Below are 21943 nucleotides of genomic sequence, written 5' to 3'. Positions count from 1 at the left end.
TTTGTCTTATTTCAAGTCAAAAATGTCTTATTACTAGTCAAAATATCTCATTACACTTAAAATAAGACATGATCACCTCAGAAGTAACTTGTTTTTAGACAATTGTCTCTTGTTTCAAGTGAAAATTTGCTTGTTTCATTGGCAAAATGTGTTTCTTGTTTCTAGCTAATTTTCACTTATTTCAAGTGAATTTTCACTTTTTCCACTGGCAAATTTTGCCAATGAAACAAGCAAATTTTCACTTGTTTCAAGAGTTTTTTACTTGAAACAAGTGAAAATTGTCTAAAAAAAGTTACTTCTGAGGTGATCATGTCTTATTTTAAGTGTAATGAGATATTTTGACTAGAAATAAGACATTTTTGACTTGAAATGAGACAAATAATCTTGGAAAGTTTTTGCGTTTTTGCAGTGTGAAATCACCGTCTTGGACAAATGTTTCACTTAAAAAAAAAAAAAAAAAGACTTTAATTCTCTGTACTGGATTATATGGGTTTTTACAAAGATATATGAGGTCATTCCATGTCATTTTAACCAAATTTTCAGGACATCCCATGCACTTGGGTCTCAAAAAATTCACCAGTTGTTCCTTATGTATCCAATAGGCACACTGTAAAATTTTAGTTTGCTCAGATGGAGACTTTTTGAGATACGGCCAATTTAGTGAGGGGGGTAAGTGTCGATTTTGGCGCGTCCTTATTTTTCCTCCATTTTCAGGTGTCAGTATCTCAAGACCTACACCACATAGGAAACTGAAATTTGGTACGATAATACACCTCCACCATCTCTCTCAGAATATACAAAAACATCTGTCATACATCGTAACTGTTAGGCATGCCAGCCCCTCAAAAATGGAAAAAAAATTGCACAGGTTTTGTGGTCGACCATGTTTGGGCCTTCAGCAAACACCTTTGTTTTTGCCCCAGCTTCTTGATTTTTTCAGAGCTTTGAGATACATACATGGACTGTTCAAAGCATCAATGCTTAGTCAGATATATGCATCTGTTTCTGGATGGCAGCCTCTCCAAATCCAAAAAAAAGAGTTTTCATGTCAGATTTTCATTGGCCCATAACCGCATGTGGGAATGTCTTAAAAAATCTCATCTCTGTTTTAATTTAAAGTTCAAAGCTTGCTCTTTCTTGGGATGTAAAACAATTCTTCTTGTCATGCTATATGGGCTGACTGTGTCAAAAAGGCTGGCATTTATTTACCTCCACATTGTGCTGGCCCCGTCTGGATGGTAACCCTAGATTCGCTATTCCAGCTGCAAATTCCTCATGAATGCGGTTCCGTTCAAGGTTAAGGTTAAAGTTAAGGTCAAGTGCTACTGTGCTGAATCAAGCGCACATGTGCAAGGAGTGTGTGAGAGCTTTGCAAATGTAGGGTTACCATCGACACACACACACACACACACACACGCCAACTGCGCTGAATCCAAATCGACGGCACTGATCAATTCAACGGATCGACTGAATGATCCGTTAGTCTGCTGCGACGGCGTGACCTGGTCAGAGTTGGCCTGGATGCACCGAGCGGGGAAAAGAAGCTGAGGATGAGAAGGAGGTGTGTGTGTGTGTGTGTGTGTGTGTGTGTAAAGGTGTGTGTGTGTGTGTGCATGTGTGTGAGTGGACATTGACCGACAGGGTCCAGCAATCGCCCTGCTGTTAAATGGACTGGCCAGCCATATGCCCACCACCTCCGGCCCTGCATCACTGCCACATCGTGTGTGTGTGTGTGTGTGTGTGTGTGTGTGTGTGTGTGTGTGCACGCGCATGGTGACCGGAGCACACCTTCTCTGAATCTTTGTCTGGTTTTCTTGGTCCAAAATGTGCCTGGCGATGAGCAGCAGCCTGCATGCAACACATACCGACTCTGTTCAAATAATGATGATACCTGAAGCTGCTCTGACAAAACAGAATGAAAAATAAATAAAAACTCATCCCTCCATCCGGCGGACGGAGAGAAGAGCTGGAGCCGCGGCTTCTCTACAACCTGTTTAACAATATCACCGCCCGAGAGCCCGAATCACATCCCCTCTGTGTAAGACGACACAGCGGAGAAGGTTTAGTCTGCAAGGTCAAGGACAAAGGAGGAGGAGGAGGAGGAGGAGGAGTGGACAGAGAGAGAGAGAGAGAGAGAGAGAGAGAGAGAGAGAGGCAGAGTGAGCGTGGGTAAAAATGAATATGCAAACAGCAAAAAATACTGCAGCATGCCCAATGTAAGGGCACTGACTAATTCCTGCAAAATCGGTCTTTTTCAGTGCAGTCCAGTATGCTGTTATGTTGTTTTGTTTTTGTTGTTGTTGTTGTTGTTGTTTTCTAATCAATATGCGATTCGATTCGTCGGCGATATGATTTGAGTTCAAGTTTCAAAGAGGAGGAGCGGAGGAAGAAGAATTTTTTGTGCACTCTCCGAGGAAGCTCTCACTTCTTTCTCCTGTTTAATGTCAATGGGAAAGAGACCATGCGGCCTGCTTGTCAATACTGCTGACAGCTCAGTTCAAAATACATCAACTTCACACACACACACACACACACACACACAACAGAGCAATACTGCAGCATGTGAATCATGGTCCAGCTGGTGGAATTCGGACTGAAACCACAACATGGAAATGTCTTGAAGTGCACATTGCAAACTCAAATTTTATTGATTTATTGATTCGTTGACTAAGTGCTTGAGTATTAGTCGACTAAAAAATGTATTTTCTCAAAAACAGCCTTAGAAATGAAAGAAAAATAACTTTGCTGTCACACCATGCAGAGCAGAGTTTATTGCAGCTGTCCGCCCCGATGCTGATCGAAATGTTTTTTTTTTTTTTTGCAGGTTCCGTTTAAGCGGTTTGACCCGCCTCACGCTGACGGGCCTGACCCGCGTTTTCCAGATCACGAGTCCAGTGTGAGAGGGAAGAGGAAAGAAAAAGAAAAAGAGAGGAGCAGAAAGGTTTGCAGCATGGCAGACTGACTCCAGCTGGCCCACGGACCTACTCTGGGGTGAGTTATACCCTCTCATCTGTCTCTCTCTCTCTCTCTCTCTCTCACACACACACACACACACACACACACACACAAAATGCGTCTGGACCCTAATGACATTAGGCTTGCCAGAACCCTGCGCAGACCTCATGAGGAGAGATGGAAGGAGCGAGAGAGTGACAGAGGAGTAGAGGGGAGGGGAGGGAGGGAGGAGTGATGAAGAGGAGGATGCAGAGGGAGAGCTGTGGAGATGAAGAGGAAATATGAAGAGATGCTGTGGCAGGGAGGAGCGGAGGTGATGCTGAGGGGACGGATGGAAACCTAAAGAAGATGAGAGGGATGTAAAGAACGGAAGAGAGGAATAGATAGAAAAGAAACAGGATGTGAAGGAAGAAGTCGCACAATGCCACATGTGAACCGACTTAGTGGCTTATAGATTACTTAAATAGATTATTTTGTGTGCAGATTTCTAAAATAATAATAATAAAAAATTCATATTAAATAAAACACTCACAATATTATTCATATTATTGACTGACTAATGTGAATGCATCTTCAGAAAACACAAATTCAACCAGCTTTTAGTGACAGAGCGGGGGAAGCCGAGTGAGTCAGTGTTTGTGTGTTTGGACACTCGCGGCAGCTGATTCAGTGTGTTGGTACAGCGGGTGACCACACACACACTCGTTAACATCATCATCATCATCATCATCATCATTATCAGCTTCCCTGCTTGGCATTTTTTTTTTTTTTTTCACTTCTACGTCCGCTCAAATCAGAGAGTTCACTTTCTCTGTTTGCTTGTTTGATTATTGTGCAGCAGAGAGGCAGGACAGGAGGAGGACACGGAGGGGGGGGGGCGCAGCGGCAGATTTTTCGGGGGACCAACCTGTAGCTCGGTCTGAAAGAAGAACTTCTGGGGACACTGGGAACAGTCGTAGATCTTGTCCTCTTGGCCGTGGACGGCGAAGATGTGCTGCTGGAGCTTGTTGGCCTGCACAAACACTGTGGGAGGGAAAAAAAACACCACATTTAGCCGGGCTGGTCAATCAGAACACAGGCTGTACATTGAGAGGACAATGCTGGGACCATTTCCAGCGTGCCCTCTCATGCACCTCGAAAAATTCCTGTGAATTTCTACTTGCAACCATCAGAGAAGATACACTACTCACAAAAAGTTAGAGATATTTGGCTTTTGGGTGAAATTTCTGGAAAATGTAAAATGTTCACGCTACAGTGATATTATATCATGAAAGTAGGGCATTTAAGTAGAAGCATGCACTGGTGATTTCCTCATCTCAAACAATTTCTTGAAACAAAAGCCAACAACAGTGGTGGATATACCACAACAAAAAATGTCAGTGTCAATAACTTGTCATGTGCCCTTGAGCATCAATTACAGCTTGACAGCGACGTCTCCTGCTGTTCACAAGTCGACTTATTGTCTGCTGAGGCATGGCATCCCACTCTTCTTGAAGGGCGGCCCTCAGGACATTGAGGTTCTGGGGTACAGAGCTCCGAGCCTCTACACGGCCACTCAGCTGATCCCATAGGTTTTCTATGGGATTCAGGTCTGGAGAAAGTGCAGGCCACTCCATCTGAGGGACCCCAGTCTCCAGCAGCCGTTCCCTAATGATACGACCTCGATGAGCTGGAGCATCAAACACCTGATGTGAATTTTGCCGTTAAACTCCTTGTTAGAGAACAGCAACTTGTGCAAAAAGTACTGAAACATTGAACAGTTGGACATGTGCATTCAAAAGTTTACAGAAGGTCACATTAAGTTCACCTGGAAAGGTTAGAATGCATTTTAGGTTCATCCTGAAATTTCACCCGAACGCCGAATATCCCTAACTTTTTGTGAGTAGTGTATAATGTCGTCTGTTTCTTTTTATTAGAGTTTATTAGAAAAGGGTGACGAGGGGTGCAGTTTTACTCTACAAAATGTAGATGCACCGCTCTCCACGTCACCTCTGACCGGCTGATAATGAAAATCTTGCGTCTTATCTGCTAAAAGAGCCGTTTCAGAACGTAGAAGACATCACCAGGTTACCTCGAGGAACACGGGACCTCTGCAAAGGACAGAGGCCACGCCGGAAAATTGGCTTAACATTCACCGTGGCTGGATCACGACGATTATCCTTTATTCTTTAATCCTTTAATTGCCTGCCTGGGTTGAGGAGTGCACCACATAATAATGATAATAATCAATGATGTTGCTCAATGCACAGAGACCGAGAGAGAGACTAAAGACAGCAGGAGTCATGAATGTTTTTTTCTTTTTTTTTTTGGCTGATGGTTAAATTAAAAAGAGAAAAGGCCAGTGATCTTTGCCACTGGATAATGGGATTTAAACATTTAATGTCTCCCAAACTGTAAATGTGGAGTCTCCATTGTTCTTGACATTTCCTGAACTTTAGTCCTGAGGTTTCTGAATGATTTAGACGGAAGGGACGCCGTGTGTGTGTGTGTGTGTGTGTGAGTGTGAGTGTGTGTGTGAGAAGCCACCCAGCGCTTGATCCGGGTTAAGCGAATTGTTTTGGTGCCGTTTGGAAAACTAGCTGAGAAATTCACAATTAGCTGCGTCCCGGTGCGGTCAGTTAACTCCGAAAAAAATAAAAAAAATAAAAATAAAACCCTGTTTACTGAAACGCCGGCTCGCTCACAACAGGCACCGGGCGAGCGAGGGAGGTTTTCAAGGGCACGTCGTCTATCTGGGACGAGAGTTCACACATCAAGATACATGCGCTCACGCTCGTGCGGTCTATCAAGTGAAGCGTCGATATGAACACACACACACACACACACACACACACACACGCAAAGCAAAGCAAAGGGTGGGCTGACTGGAAAGGAGGGAATACAATGAGGAGAAAAGAACGAGGGAAGGTAGAGAGGGAAGGCAGAAGAACAGGAAGAGCTATCCTCAGCAGACCTTGTGATATTTATCAATAAATTATCTCCTCTTTTTCTTTCTTTTCTTTTTTTTTTTTTTTTAAACTTCCGCCCCAGTGTTGTCTCTCTCTTTCACTTTTTTCTTCCTTTCTTTCTCTCTCCCCTTTGTTTCAGTAAACTTTTGGTTTGCACAGTGTGTGTCTTGTGTGTGTGTGTGTGTGTGTATGTGTGTTGAATTATTAAGCCTCCCCATAGGAGGGGTGCCCATCTTACTAATTCATAAGCCACCAAGGAATAGAGTTAAAGTTTAAAGCGTTGCTGTGTACCTGGGGGGGAGGAGGCACACAACACAAGACAAACTCAACAACTGAGAGAGAGAGGGAGGGAGAGAGAGAGAGAGAGAGGCAGAGCATGTGGGGATAAGGAGGGAGAGGGAGGGAGCGAGTGAAGGGTGCACTCTTAGTTTACCGTTTCTGCTGCTAAAAATCGGTGTTTAATGGAAACACTGAACGCCGCGAGCCTAATTTGGCCATCCGGCTGTTTGGCTGTGGCTCTCCGGAGGCTTCCGGAGAGGCGAGGTGTTTTATATCTGGCCTGCGTGGCGTTGTTACCGCCTGAACTTCTGCACACCTGCAGCTTTTTCTCAACGCTCCTTCAGCGGCGAAGCTCCCACTGCTGGAAGAACTCCCGCCGTTTGAAATGTAAAGACAATGAATATTCCTAATATAGTCTGACTGTTTGCTCAAAGAGGCAAAGGAGGGAAGAAAAAAAAAAGAAACTTCCAGGCCATTACAGCAGAGGCACTCCTTATATCATAATGAAAGTCACCCAATATGAGACCTTTCTTCAGCCACAACAGGCACTGGAGCCGATACTGGGGAGGTCTCTGGGGGAGGGGGGGGGGGCACCGAGGAAATAATCTGAAGGCATCACTTTGAGCTCTGCTATCTTCCTATGAGCATTTGTCATTCATTTTGACATTTCATTGACAAATGTAATGATTCATAAAAAAAAAAAAATAAATAAAAATTGATACATTAATTGACAATGAAGATATAGTATGACATTAGAGCTGAAACCACAAGAAAACTGGCTGTTAATCAATGATTAAAATATTTGAAATAATTAATTAATTATTAACATATTTTCACGATCAAGATCAACAAGATGCTAACATTGTCTGACTTGGATTATTTTATTTATTTTTTTTATTTATTATATTTTTTTTTATTACTATTATTTATTTAGTTAATCAAAACAATAAATACATGAAATGACAATGACCTTAAGGCCCTTTTGTAAAAAGTTTACCTTTTTTACAAAAACAAAAAACAAACAAACTCTATATAACTATATCTCCTGACAGTTTGCAGTCCTGAAAATAATCAGGCGATGTCTGATCACGGGTCAGTCTGTTGATTATAATGGAACAAGCGCACCAAAACCAGGAATCAAAGAGAGTTTTCACACCTGAGGCACACCTGGAACGGGAAAAACAAAACGCCGCCGCCTCACCTGAACCCGACGTGTGACGGTTTTCTTCTGTTTCGATCAAACCACCCTGCATCTTTTGCTTTATTGTATTACAGCATGTTAGCCACCTTCACCTGAAACGTGCAGAAATGACCCAGGTGTACCTGTGGTGGGGTGTTTCAGCACCACGGACAGCGGTGGGCACAGCAGCAGGGGGCGCTGCCTCACCTGTTTGTCTGCTTTCCCACCAGCTGATTCACATCATAATCATTTAATAATCATTTTCAGTAGCTAATACGTTTTATGGTGTCATTGATCGTGCATCTGATATCTGTGTATTTCTAACATTGTCAAGCTGTTAGAATGAATTACCTGCTCGTTACTTTGATTCAATGTTAAATGAATTTGATTTTAACATCTACACATATTTACAGAGGTGAATGTTGTTACCAGCTATTGTTTTATATTACTGTAGTGATATTGTGGTATGATTTTCCCTCCTCTTGCTGTTAAGTTCAGTCTGAGGTTGCGCGATGTCCGTTTTGTAATTCATCTCTTACGAGTTTTAATCTGTTGACGGTTTTATTCGGCTTCTCTGGCTTTATTCACTTCCTCTTAACTTCTTCATTTCTTATTTTAATACTTGGTTTTCCCTTGTTTTGTCTCTCCAATGTGTTTTCCATTTTCCATTTGAGCCTTGGCTTTTATGTGTAACCCGTTTAATCATGAACATTTGTGCTGTAAATCCTTCTGCCGCGACTGTAAAGCGCCTTGGGTCGACTCCTGTTGTGTTTAAATGTGCTTTTTCAATAAAAATGACTTGACGTGACTGTTAGTTACTTCGCGTGGCTTGAGTCAGCTGTGTGTGTGTGTGTGCTTGTTTCCAAACAGAGCCACAGAGTGAGGAACACACGAGCACAGAAAATCACTGGACTCTGTGAGCTCTAATCTGAACTCCTTTAAGAGAGTTTCATTCACAGGTAACCTGCTGCGTAATTAAAAAAAAAAAAAAAAAAAAAAAAAAAAAAAACAGACTAAAAGGAAAAGTGTCTTCCTTTCTTGGCTCTACAGTTTAGTTGTGGTGTGTGTGTGTGTGTGTGTGTCGACTAGTGTGTGAACAGTCGGCTACTCACACACCTCACACACCTCACACACCAAGAACCAGCTAAACTGCTGCTGAAGTGAGGAGCCTCCTGTCATGTATCATTCATCTGGTGAACGGTGTGTGTGTGTGTGTGTGTGTGTGTGTGTGTGTGTGTGTGTGTGTGTTTCACAGACTATGACCCCAAAGGTCCAATGTGACTTTGAGCCATGCCACCAACTGCTTAAGCCACACACATACACACACACTTACACACAGGCACACAAGCACACAGGCACACAGGCACACACACACACACAAACACACACACACACACACACACACACACACACACACACAAAGCAGGTATTATGTGACCCTGGCACAAAGCTGTTATTCCTTTAGCTGTTTATTCTTTTGACCTCACTAGTACTGAGGTCAAAGCACACACATCCGCACTTGTGTGTTTGAGTGTGTGTGTGTGTGTGTGTGTGTGTGCGCGCGCCTGCTCAGACCAAACTTTGCGTGCACCTCTGTTTCTATATCCATCTTACCTTGGAAGGAGACAGAACACAGGAAAGACCGTGTCATCTGCGCCCTTGAAGGTGTGTGCATGTGCATGTGTGTGTGTGTCCATGCGTGTGTGTGTGTGTGTGTGTCTGTCTCTCACCTGTGAAGCAGACGGGACACTTGAAGGTACCTCCCATGCCTTCGAAGCTGTGCTCTATCAGGTGGCAAAGCAGCTTGGCAGGTGAATCAAACATCTGGTTACACAGCTTGCACTCGTGATTGATGCCCTCCTCTGCAAATGGGAGACAGACACGCGTGGTTAGGCCGCATCAGACAACACGCAAACACCAGCGCGTCGCCGCAGCTTTTTAGCATATCGACACGACGCTCGTGACAGACGCCCGGCGAATCACACGCGGACAAACGGCACACCACCTGATCGCGGCTTCCACCATGCCACTGTATTCAATAAAGAAAAAAAAGAAAGAAAAAGGAAAAATACATCGAGTATGTCGCAGAGACGTACCTGCCGATACACACAGATAATAACAGATGCTGTGGTGCACCGTTTCACCAACATGACCGGAATGCTAATATAATTTCAGGATAAATTCTTTACAGTCAGAAATAGATGGGAAGGATGCAGAACGGGGAAGCTCCCTCATGTTTTTCTGTATTCGAACAATAAATACAGAAAGCGGCCGTGTCCACCCAAAGTGGTTTTTTTTTTCCTGCACTGCAAAAACTCAAAATCTTACCAAGATTATTTGTCTTATTTCTAGTCAAAAATGTCTTATTACTAGTCAAAATATCTCATTACACTTAAAATAAGACATGATCACCTCAGATGTAACTTGTTTTTAGACAATTGTCTCTCGTTTCAAGTGAAAATTTGCTTGATTCATTGGCAAAATTTGTCTAATTTTCACTTATTTCAAGTGAATTTTCACTTTTTCCACTGGCAAATTTTGCCAATGAAACAAGCAAATTTTCAAGTGATGGTTCAAGTGATGGTTCAAGACGTTTTTGACTTGAAATAAGACAAATACTCTTGGTAAGATTTTGCGTTTTTGCAGTGTGAGGCCGTTTGCAATGGGAACGAGCTTGATGAAATGCTAAAAATGTCACATTCCATCTCCATCTTAAAGAAAAAACTAAAAATTCAACTCCAAGCAATGTGTGTTTAATGTGCTGATTAGTAATTGTATGAATACCTGTTGTCCATCTTATTGCATCTATTAATTCCTCTTGGTTAACATTGCTACTGTACTTTGCATCAAATCCAATGTAACCAGAATACGGAGATTGTCCGTTGTTTATTGTGTGTCTATTATCGATCTGTATCTGTTGTCCATATTATAAGGATATCTGGCCAATATCTTATATTCATGCTGACATTTTTTCTTGACGAGACAAACGAGTTGCAAAATTAAGATCTTGCAACACGGAAATGAATCGTACCTCCACACCCACTGGGTATCTACCAAAGCTGATTTGTTGCTCATTCTGATAAATGCAAAATAGCTGCAACAAAATAGAAACACTAAAATGTTCGCTCAGTGATGTGCGGTTATAATCTGAAAAACGTAAATACAAAGATGATTGTGGGAGGCGAAAATCTGCACTTTGACTGTGAAAGACTGAGGCTAAACGTTTATTCGTACACTACAATCTTGAGCACATGCAGTTTCATTAGTAACAATAAAGTATGGACATGATTTGCAGAAAATTATTCACTTCAGCTCCGTGAAAAAGTTAGATATTGGACTATTTGAGTGAAGCGTTGCAAAGCATACGGCCTGACACACGACACCAAAATGTAGATTTATAGAGGGCAAGTACTTCACAACCAGGTGCAAGTGCAGAATAAATTAAAAGAGAGTAAAAAATACAAGTACCCCCAAACAAACAAACAAACAAACAAACAAAGTATATAGAAAAATGGAGATTAAAAAAAAAAGTATGACATTCCATCGTAAATGAGGCTAATCAAACCGGGATTTGTGATCAAAAATGCATTTTAAAAGGAATATTTTTGCGAAATGTGAATTGAAACAAGTGAAATTATCCCAGCACACGCATAAACAACAACATTGTGCAGATGAACCAGCTTGCCAGGATGGACAGATATTCTGCAGTAAAGGTTGCATTATACAATTTCTCCTCTCTCTCTCTCTCTCTCTCTCTCTCTCTCTCCCTGCTGTGTGTTCTATTCTCTCTCTCTCTCTTTCTTAGACACACACACACATACACACACACACACACACACACACCGATATCTGCCCCAACTGGTAATTGCCTGCCCCCCCACCAGGGCCGTGGCCGATGATCTGCCCTCCCTGCAGCCATCCTTCCCTTCCTGCCTCCCTCCATCCTGTTATCTGCCCCCCCTTCCTCCCTCCTCCACTGCAGCCCTTCCTCCCTCCTTCCACCTCTCCCCCTCCTCCACCTCCTCTCCCATTACATCTATCATCCCCTCATCTTCTTCCTGTCCATCCACTCTTTTCCTCCTCATCTCCGTCCCCCTCCTCCCCGTCTTGCTGTGAGTCTGAACGTCCTCTCTCCTCACTGGGAGACCAAATAAATATCACAGGTAAGTGTGAAGGTAAGCGCTGTAGTTTGGATCCAGGTCAGAGGTCACCTTTAGCTAGGAACACAAACTCTCATTATGCCAGCTTTCTTTCGTTTGGACAGCAAGCTGCTATCGAAATCAATAAGCAGGACTTTTTTTTTTCTTCCTCTTTGCAAAGCTCAGGACAGGTAAGTACAAAGATTTCTCTCTTCAGGTGAATATGACAGCGACGGACATTTTCCCAGCAGGTAAGTGTAGCAGAGCAGTGTGAGCGCAGGATTAGATTCAGTGGGCTGAGAGTTTTCATGGCAGTAGTAACGCACAAGAACTCATTTTATGACAAAAAGAGGCCGATGGTTGCCTGGAATCAGAAAAAGGTAAGGCTGATGCATTACTATAGGCCTATTATTTATTACAAAATCAAATGTTAGATATTCTTTGACTGAGGTTCACCCAAAGAGTCCTCCTGACGTACCTCCACTCTATCGGACACAAAACTATAACTAAATATTTTATTCTAGTTTTTATTAATATATTACTGTTCCTTATATTATTGCACTTATTTTTATTTTTATATTGATCTGTGCTTTTACTGTTTTACTGCCGATACTGTGCTGCCACTGGAACTCCAATTTCCCTGAAGGAATTTTCCCAAGGGATTAATAAAGTACTATCTATCTATCTATCTATCTGTCTATCTAAAACATTTATTTAGGGGTCATTCCATGTCAGATCATCAGAATTTTCATACATTTGTCACCACGACTTCAGGAATTTCTAAGAAAATCTCACATCGGATAAAGCTATATCTGAAACGAACAAATTCCTAATTTCAGCTATTTTTGACCAAAATTGAATTTTTGATGAATTTTTAAAGTGGCATGCTGTAATACTGAAGTCAGCTCACTTTACCATCTAAATGAATTCATCTTCATTTTTCACGGTCATGAAACTTCATCATTGTGTGTTGCACACTACAGTTGAAAGCTTGTAAATTACATGGATTTTCGATATATTCAAAGTGCTGTACAATTTACAATTTTCATAACACATTCACAATATTTGGCTGTTTACTGCACATACAACAGCAGAATATCCACTGAAAATGTAAAATAAATCCCAGGTGTGCCTCTGCAGATATGGGGTCAGATACCCAGACCTCCTGTTTGCCACGTTCTGGCATTAATTTCAACTTTAGCAGGGCCGGAACTGGAATTAGTTCTTAATCCAGACATGCTTTCTAGTTATTTTAGTTTTAGGGGCAGAAATAAATCATTTAAACATAATCGATCTAACTTCGTGACATATCTTGGTTCTGAGAGAGTGGTCCCAATAAGGCACAGCCTGAAAAAAAAAAAATCAAAGTTTGGTCCTCAGTAGCTCCAAAAGTTTATATTTTAGACAGAAAGCAACAACAAAATCTGATTTAGCACCTTTCATTTAGTAAATATATGAAGTTTCATTGCTCTAAGATTAAAATTAATAAAGTTACAGCACACTGAAGTTGTGCCGAAATGCAAGTCGTCGCCGAAAACTGACCAAACTCACATGGCAGCACCTCACTTCGCCAAAAATATATCGTATTTCCCCAGTTAATCGCCCGGGCGTTTAATACACAAAATCAACTTGGACCCCAGGCGTTTAAAAGAACCAGGCGGCTATTCGCTGCAGGACTTTATTTATTTTTGCACAGACCTGCACCAGGCCGTTATCGTGATGACAGTTACTGTCCAACATATTTACAGTCGGTCGATTGAAGATTACGGTGCACCCTTTTTTTCTAACGTTAGCTAGCTCTCTTATTTAGACTTAGACTTAGACTTAGAAGATCTTTATTGTCCCAATTTTGTGTGCAGCACATACATAAAGCACATACATCTACACGAAATACAAGACACACACAGGTCACACAGGCCTATCATGCATAGATTCCCTAACACAAGAATAAATAAATGATCTAAAATAAATAACCTAACCAATAAGACTTGCCCATACTTAAGATTTTGACAGAAAACGGAAGTGCTGCACTGTTATTGTGCGGCTAACTGTTTACTTCTGCAAAAATAAGGAGAATAGCCTTATTTTGGGTTACCTCAATATAATGCAAATAATCGCCCCGGCGGTTATTCAGGCGGGCGTTTAATACGCAAAATGGGTGCAGACCCCAGGCGTTTATAAGAACCAGGCGGCTATTTGCGGCCGGGCGATTAATTGGTGAAATACGGTATTTTTCGTCCAAAGTGGGTGAATTTTGTATTCATAAAATTTGTTTTTCTAACTTTGGGATCAGTGTCACTGAAACCTGAGTCACAGTGACACCCAGCTGATGATCTGACGTGGAGCGACCCTCAGTGAGTCGAGCAGGAGCTGAGAGGCGGTGCACGTTGGATTATGATGAAAAATTCACTCTTTTCACTTTGTTTGTCTTCTTTAACCCGCAGCGATGAGTCGGCTGTTGCGATTGGTCCGATTTGCACGAGGTCGTTTTCTAATGAGCCGCGCGGTTGGCTGTGCCAGCTGTGCAGCTCTCCACGCTCTGCGCTGTAAAAGCTGTGCGATGCAGAGGCACACAGCTGAGCTCCCATCCAAATAAACTGATAATTAATTTCTGGAGGTCAAGGAATGATTGTCACATGATGTTTTTGTGTGTGTGTGTGTGTGTGTGTGTGTGTGTGCGTGTGTGTGTGTGTTATTTGCCTCCTCACTCTGCCTGTATCCTGTCCTTCATCTTTATTCTCACTTGGGGATTCTACCAGCGTTGGGTGTGTGTGTTTGTGTGTATGTGTGTCTATTTTAAGGAGGTGTCAGTGACATCACAGCGCCCACTGCGACAGGCCAGATGAAAGGTGGGCGTCACAAGCACGCACACACACACACACACACACACACACACACACACACACACACACACACACACACACCCCTTGACTGTGAGGTCTCCCGCTTGTTGTCCTTATCGACATCGTACCACACAGGACCGCTGCCCTGGTCGCCCACACACATGCACACACACCACATGGGTCCACACAACACTCACACTCACGCACACAAACTCACAAACACACACACACACACACACGCACACACACACAGCATGTCTCAGCATTGTATAGCCTGGTGACATCAGATGGTGGATTCTGTGGGCCAATCTGTGACCCCTTGTGGAGTCACATCTCACGCACACATGCACACACACACACATTCATGCACACACACACACATTCAAACATGCAGAAGCACATACACATACTAACACACACACACACACACACACACAGACAATTCATGGAGGACACAATCTGAGTTTTTTTTTTTTTTTTTTTGACCGTTATGTTACTTACCCCCTGCAATACATGTCCTACACAGGGACCTCAAAGTGCATGCACACACACACACAGACGCACACACACACAGACCCACATGCACACACACACACACACACCCCCACAGAAAGCCATGCTGCAAAAAGTCTGCAGGAGTTCGGCTGCAGAGCTGCAGGGGTACGCAGGGTTAATAACGTCTTCAATCATACATCCATGACACTCACCCTGACTTGCACACACACACACACACACACACACACACACACACACACACACCAGATTCCTATCTCCCTTTGCCTCAAAGGCCGACACAAGGGTGCCCTAATCCTGTCTCAATGGCTGTGAGGGAGTGTGTGTTTGTGTGCGAGTGTGTGTATGTGTGAGTGTGTGTGTGTGTGTGTGTGGTGGGTGCCACATGGGCTTATATGGACGGGATGGTGTGCTCCGTGGTCCCCACACCCCAAACATCTCCCGTCCCAACACACACACACACACACACACACACACACACACCTCAAAGGCGGCTAGGTTGTGTGGGGCGCCAGTGTGTCCGAGCCGTACTGAGACAGATAGAGCTTCATTATCATTTACTACGAGATTGAATCAGCAGGAGAGAGAGACACATGGAGAGAGAGAGAGAGAGGGAGGGAGAGAGAGAGAGAGAGAGAGAGAGAGGGAGAGAGAGAGAGGGAGAGAGAGAGAGAGAGGGAGGAGGGGGCTGGATAGCAGCACTGTGAATTTTCATCAATTGTCTCCCACATTTCCATTACGACTGTTTCCCTACAACAATGCGTTCGTTCAAAAGAGGAAAATAATTGGTTTCCACTGAACAGAAGCGAAAGACAAAGACAGGCAGACGGACGCAGGGAGGCTGAGTGTGTTAGAAATGCCCATGCTTCAGTGATCTCACTCTGTTCATGTGTGTGTGTGTGTGTGTATGTGTGTGCGCCGGGGCACCTCAAAGCTCCTGGCCTCAGTCGGGGTACCTCTCCTCCCCGACGTCGGCCTCCCCTCTCCCACGCCACCGGGATCAGGGGAATCGGCCGGACGCGGGAGCTACGTCGTTTTTGCGCCAACGCGACGCAACGCGACGGCGCGGTGAAGCCGTTCACGCCGGCCCGCGATGTGACGGCGTCCCCTAACAACGCGGGGCACGTGGTTATGTGTGTGTGTGAGTGTTGAGACAGAAATGAGGAATTAAATCTCAACGAACGAAATATTCTAATTAGTCTGTGCGGAGGTAAATTAAATTGTTTTGTGCCATTAAATTTGACTTAGAATAACTAATGAAGTATTTACACGGGTTCACATTATTGCCTTAACCCTTTATAGGGCAAGTGACTATTTTTGGTCATTTCAGAAATTTTACATCCCCTGTCTCAGTTAGTTCAATAATCACTTGGTCTTCACCCAGCCAATCAGCAAAGATCGCTCTACATCCCAGGTCACATGATTGTGGCATTTGACCAATCTCATTGGCCGTGATTTTCTATTACAAAATGAAAATTTTAGAAAAATTTTATAGAAGTAATAAAGTCCTGTCATATTCTCTAATAACAGTCTAGGGTTGTTGTTTTTTTTTTTAATTTCAACGTATTTCAATGAGTGCCCTATAAAGGGTTTAACTGCGTTACGACACGCGGGGGTTCTGGTGTGTGTGTGTGTGTGTGTGTGTTACTTTATCTTATTAATGCACTCTCGATCACATGACAGATGAAGAATTTTTTTTTCTTTCTTTTTTCGTCTCTTTTTAGTTTGCTTGTTCTTTCATTTTCACTTCAGCCACAACATGGAGACACTAAACCTCACATGTGTACATGCTTAGATATGTGTGTGTGGATATGTGTGTGTGCATATATATATATACATACAGTAGGAGTGATAATGATGGCGGTGAGGTTAATGACAATCACTGTCACCGTTGCGACTGCATGTGTGTAGTTATGTATGTACGTATGTGTGCGTATGCATTTACATGTGTGTGATTGTGAAGGTGTTCATATGTATATGCATATATGCGTAATCTCTTTTTTTTCCTCTCTTTTCTTGTCTTCTTTGGAGAAACATATGCTACTGGTGTTTCATGCTGTAACTGTCTTAAAAAAGAAGAAATAAAATAAAATATTTGATCACAAAAAAAAAACAGTGGTAAAACCTTGAATTGACACATCAACTATGCTGATTGAGATGCTGTGCCGTTTGTCATTTTGAAAATTTGTCAACATTTAACTCCCTTATTCTGCCTTTGTGTTTTTTTTTTTTTTATTATTATTTTTTTTCATATGTTGTGTCATGGACGTCGTATACGATGTCGAAGACGCCATCAGCCTTGCAGCGCCAAAAACTTTTAGAAGACAATTAACAGCCAATCGCTGAGAGAGTGAGTGAAGACAGTGGCGAGAGACGGAGAAAAAAGAGAAATCAGCGAGAGAGGGGGAGAGAGAGAGAGAGAGAGAGAGAGAGAGAGAGAGGGAGAGAGAGAGGGAGAGAGAGAGTTGAAGCGAGAACAGTGAGGTGCAGGGAGATAATTGGGCTGTCCGGAACAAGGGCATGGAGAGAGGGCTCCAACGCCTCTGTGTGTGTGTGTGTGTGTGTGTGTGTGTGTGTGTGTGTGTGTCCCATGAAAGAGTTCTCTTTTCTGACAAATACATTGTTTTGATCAGTGTGTGTGGGGACCGCAGTCTCTGTGTGCTCTCCCCCCTCCGAGACCCGGTCCATGTGTGAGCGTCTGTGCATGTGTGTGTGTGTGTGTGTGTGAGTGAGTGTATGTGTCTGACAGTGTGTGTGTGTGTGTGTGTGTGTGTGAGACCCATAGTGAGATGACAGAGCCGTAGAGCATCCTGCCGTTATGCTTTGTCTCACAGTGAGCATTTGATCCGCCAGCGCGCATGCACACACACACACACACACACACACACACACACACACACACACACACAACCCTGGGAGGCCTATGCTGGGACAGAGAACACGGGGCAGAGGGGGATGAGAGAAAAAGAGAGGGAGAGGGAGAGAGAAAGAAAGGAGGGTTGAAGGTTAGGACTCACTACACAACAGGAAATTAACTTTTTGTATTTTTTTTTTTTTTTTTGTATTTTTTTTTTTTTTAAATGTGCAGTAAAATAAGTTCGGGAACAATTTGTGGACGTTTCGAATCCCAAAGCTTGTTGTTTACGGTTCAATCTAAAAGCCCACCGCCGCACACCTGCACTCTACCTGTTGGCGCTTTTATTGTGAAAAGAACTCGTGTGTGAGGAGACATCAGTCGTGGATTTGGCCCCAAAGTCAGCATGAGAGCTTTTAAAATGTTTAGTAAAATATACTGGAGAATCTAGAAAGAACATGATGAGAGAGAGAGAGAGAGAGAGAGAGAGAGAGAGAGAGGGAGGGGTTTGATACTGATTCTGTTGCTTACTGGTTTATTATCACTAATCACTAATGCATGTCCTTTATCGCCGTAGCAACGCAGCTCCACGTCCCGTCATGTCACTGAAGCTCATTTGAATTTGAATGTGGTGTGTGTGTGTGTGTGTGCGTGTGTGTGTGTGTGTGTGGGCATTTAAGTATGATTGAGAGGGGGAAAGGTTGGCCTGACTCCTAAGGTATGTTCCATCTTAATTGAGGAACGGCAGGAGTCTCTCTCTGTCTCTCTCTCTCACACACACACACACACACACACACACACAGGTAATTGGTGGTTGGCTGCCACATGTCTGTAGAATTACTGATGAGGTTTGGTCACTTCAGAGAGAGAGAGAGAGAGAGAGAATATGAGAGAGTAACAGCAGGAAGGAGAGAATTTAGAGAGAGAGCAAAAGGACGGACAGCACAGTGTGTGTGTGTGTGTGTGTGTGTGTGTGTGTGTGTGTGTGTGTGTGTGTGTGTGCGCGGATAGAGGGAGCAAAGAAAAGAGAGATATCTGCATTCCAGTCAGACTCAATGCTATAATTTCACGATCAACATTATCAGACACACACACGCGCGCACGCACACACACACACACACACACACACACACTTCTCATTCACTCTGCTAATTGATCACACACACTTACACCCCTGCAACATCCACGACAACATATATGAGCTCCTTGGTTTGAGCTGAGCACGGATCCCTTAGGTGCCTGTTGTCTCCCGCTACACACACACACACACACACACACGCACACACACACACACACACACACCTCGACACCCTCTCTCTCTCTCTCTTCCTCTCTTTGTCTGGGCTGCTCGGGGTCCCAGGAGTGTCGCCCCCCCATTACTGCACCTTCCCTCCTTCATCCTCGCCAACCCTACACACCCCCAGTTGTGTGTGTGTGTGTGTGTGTGTGTGTGTGTGTGTGTGTATCCCGTGGTGCAGAGGCCCTAAGCCAAGCCAGGCAATTGATGGTGAGGACGGCGAGGGAGAGGCAGTGAGAAAAATAAGGAGAGATGGAGAGAGAGAGAGAGAGTGAGAGAGAGAGAGAGAGAGAGAGAGAGAGAGAGAGAGAGAGAGAGAGAGAGAGAGAGGGATGATGGGATGGAAGGAGGGCGAGCGAGGGAGGGAGACGGCGGGAGAAAGAAAGAGCGGAGCAAACAAGGGAGCAGCGGAGGGAAGGAGGAGGAGGAGGAGGAGGAGGAGGTGCTCCTCTGGGGGGTTCGCTCAAGGTGTGTTTCCATGGCAACCGGGGGGAGGGGGGGTGCAGGGGGTGATGGTGGGGGGGCCGCGAGGTTGACCCATTGGTAGTGTGGGGGCTGGATGGAGAATACACACGCACACACAAACACACACACACACACACACACACACACACACACACACACAACCTGCTGCAGTGCTGGAGGGGTCCCAGGAGTGCCCCCACCTTTACTCACCCTCACACACACACACACACATACACACACACACACACACACACACACAGTTTGCTCACAGAAAGAATGCTGCAGTACTGAGGTCCCGCGAGTATCCAACACCCACACACACTCCCTCCCTCTCCTCATCTTCCATCTTCCCTCTCTCTCTCTGCACCCCTCCCTCCCTCCCTCTCTCCCTCTCTCTCTCTCCCTCTCTCCCTCTCTCTCTCTCTCTCTCTCTCTCTGAGGTAATTGCTAATATTTCCATCAGTTTGCTTCCTCCTGCTCTCACTTTAGTCTTTATCTGTTCTCTTTAAGGCTTTCCCCGCTCGGTGAAATAATGGAAGATGGGCGACCGAAAACGGAAAAAAAAAAAAAAAAAAAAAAAAAAAGGGGGGGCCGGCGGAGGGCAAAGCTCACCGCCTCGCTTTAACCCCGCCAGCTCGACAGTCAACGTTAAGTGTGCTTTTTTTTTTTTTTTTTTTATTTGATTTGATTTTCCAGCTGTGAGGAAGCGGTGTGCGTCGGGTACCGTCCCAACTGGGAATAACCGTTTAACCATTTTCTGAAATAACGAACGACTAATATTCAAAAAGCCAGGGATTCCTGCGTTTTTTTTTTCGCGACACGGGAAACAGGGATTAGCGCTCAAATCATTCACCCAATCCAGTGACATGATGTTTTATCTTCACAGATTAACTTTAAGACGTCATATAGTATTTTTCTACATTCCTTGTTTATAATGTTTATATTGCTCTTTGGTACTTATTATCTGTATATACTGTTTATAGTGTCAATTATGCTTCATATCTTTCTGTCCACTTTGCTGCTGTAATACGTGAAATTTCCCCACCGTGGGACTAATAAAGGAATATCTTATCTTATCTTATCTTATCTTAATGTAAGTAACAAAAAGCATCTATACCGCACAGAACAGGAAGAGGGCGCTGTTCTTTCCATGGGGCCGAATCAAGTCGGACAGTTCCCGAATCCCAGTACCGGGCGTCGGGGTTCTGCCACTCGGCTTCCTGGTTTCATGGTTTGTAGCCACACCATCTACTATCTGTATATTTCATTTTTTCATATTTATTATTTCCATCGTTTCAACATTTCAACATCTCATATTCTTAGGTTAGTTTATTCTATTGTATATACTTAGCCCTTATTGTCTCTAGTGTATATATTTAGTGTATTTAGTCTCTATTGTATATACTTCCTAATTTTAATTTTAATTTTATTTTATGTTTTTTTATTGATGATGCTGCTGTAACGTGGGGATTTCCCAGTTTGGGATCAAGAAAGTATACCTATCTATCTATTTTCCAGAGCAAATGGAGCCAAAATTCTCAAAAAAAAATCTCAAAATTCATTTATCATATATTGTTAATACACTTTATGCTTATTTGTGGGGCAGCAATGTCAGGAAGAGGCGGGATGACAAGTAACGACATCGTCTTTACATCAGGAAACATGAAATTATAGGAAAGTATCGCTTAATTTGACGGTGATATTCTGACATTTACATCCGCATGTAGGACTTTTATGTTTTTAACGCTCAGATTTCTTGCCCTGTGTTTGATCTTTAATGGTATTAGGGGTGCAGCGTGGGAGTAAATTGTTAAATGAATGAAAAAACACACAGAACGACGAGGTGGAGGTGACATTGAACCGAAACGGAGATCAAATCTCTGACTTCTGCTCGCTCTCCCGGCTGCATCCCTCGTTTGCTGTCTGATATCATCCACCAGTAAATATTTCCGGTGGAAACTCTCTTAGTCACACACACTCATGCACGCAAACACACACACACACACACACACACACACACGCACGCACACGTAGTATTGGCAGGCGAGAATGGCATATGGCGATAACCAGTTTGTATGTGTGTGTGTTTGTGTGTTTAATGAAAGGAAGCACAAATTGAGCATATTTGTGTGCATGTGTGTCTTGGAAGGAGACTGTGTGTGTGTGCGTGCTTGTGTGTGTGTGTGTGTGTGTGTGTGTGTGTGTGTAGCAGCTTGGATTTTCCCTATCAGATTACATAACAGTAGGAAGCTGGAGCGCTCTGTCCTGTGGAAGCCAAATGCCTTCACTCACTCACTCTCCCTCACACTCTCTCTCTCTCTCTCTCACACACACACACACACACACACACACACACACACACACACACACACAGACACACGCCACTTCCCTCTCTGGTTATTGCATATTTATAGGATACTGTGACACTGTGATTTTTTTTCATCAACAAGACATTTGCTGGAGCAGATTC

At 43.6% G+C, this 21943-nt stretch overlaps 1 protein-coding gene across 4 annotated transcripts in view; it reads right to left on the bottom strand.

Moving 5' to 3' along the window:
- The window catches only part of znf423 (zinc finger protein 423), a 224593-nt gene that overhangs the window by 23106 nt on the left and 179544 nt on the right, over window positions 1–21943 (bottom strand). For all 4 annotated transcript variants that reach the window (XM_030054191.1, XM_030054194.1, XM_030054192.1 and 1 more), the window contains 2 exons: window positions 9093–9224; window positions 3863–3978 (listed from right to left, as the gene is read on the bottom strand). In XM_030054191.1, coding sequence (XP_029910051.1) covers window positions 3863–3978; window positions 9093–9224 — 248 coding nt within the window. The remainder of the gene's footprint in view (window positions 1–3862; window positions 3979–9092; window positions 9225–21943) is intronic.

This window comes from Myripristis murdjan, chromosome 6, assembly GCF_902150065.1.
Source record: "Myripristis murdjan chromosome 6, fMyrMur1.1, whole genome shotgun sequence".
Lineage (NCBI taxonomy): Eukaryota > Metazoa > Chordata > Actinopteri > Holocentriformes > Holocentridae > Myripristis > Myripristis murdjan.
This window is presented reverse-complemented; position numbering and strand designations above follow the sequence as displayed.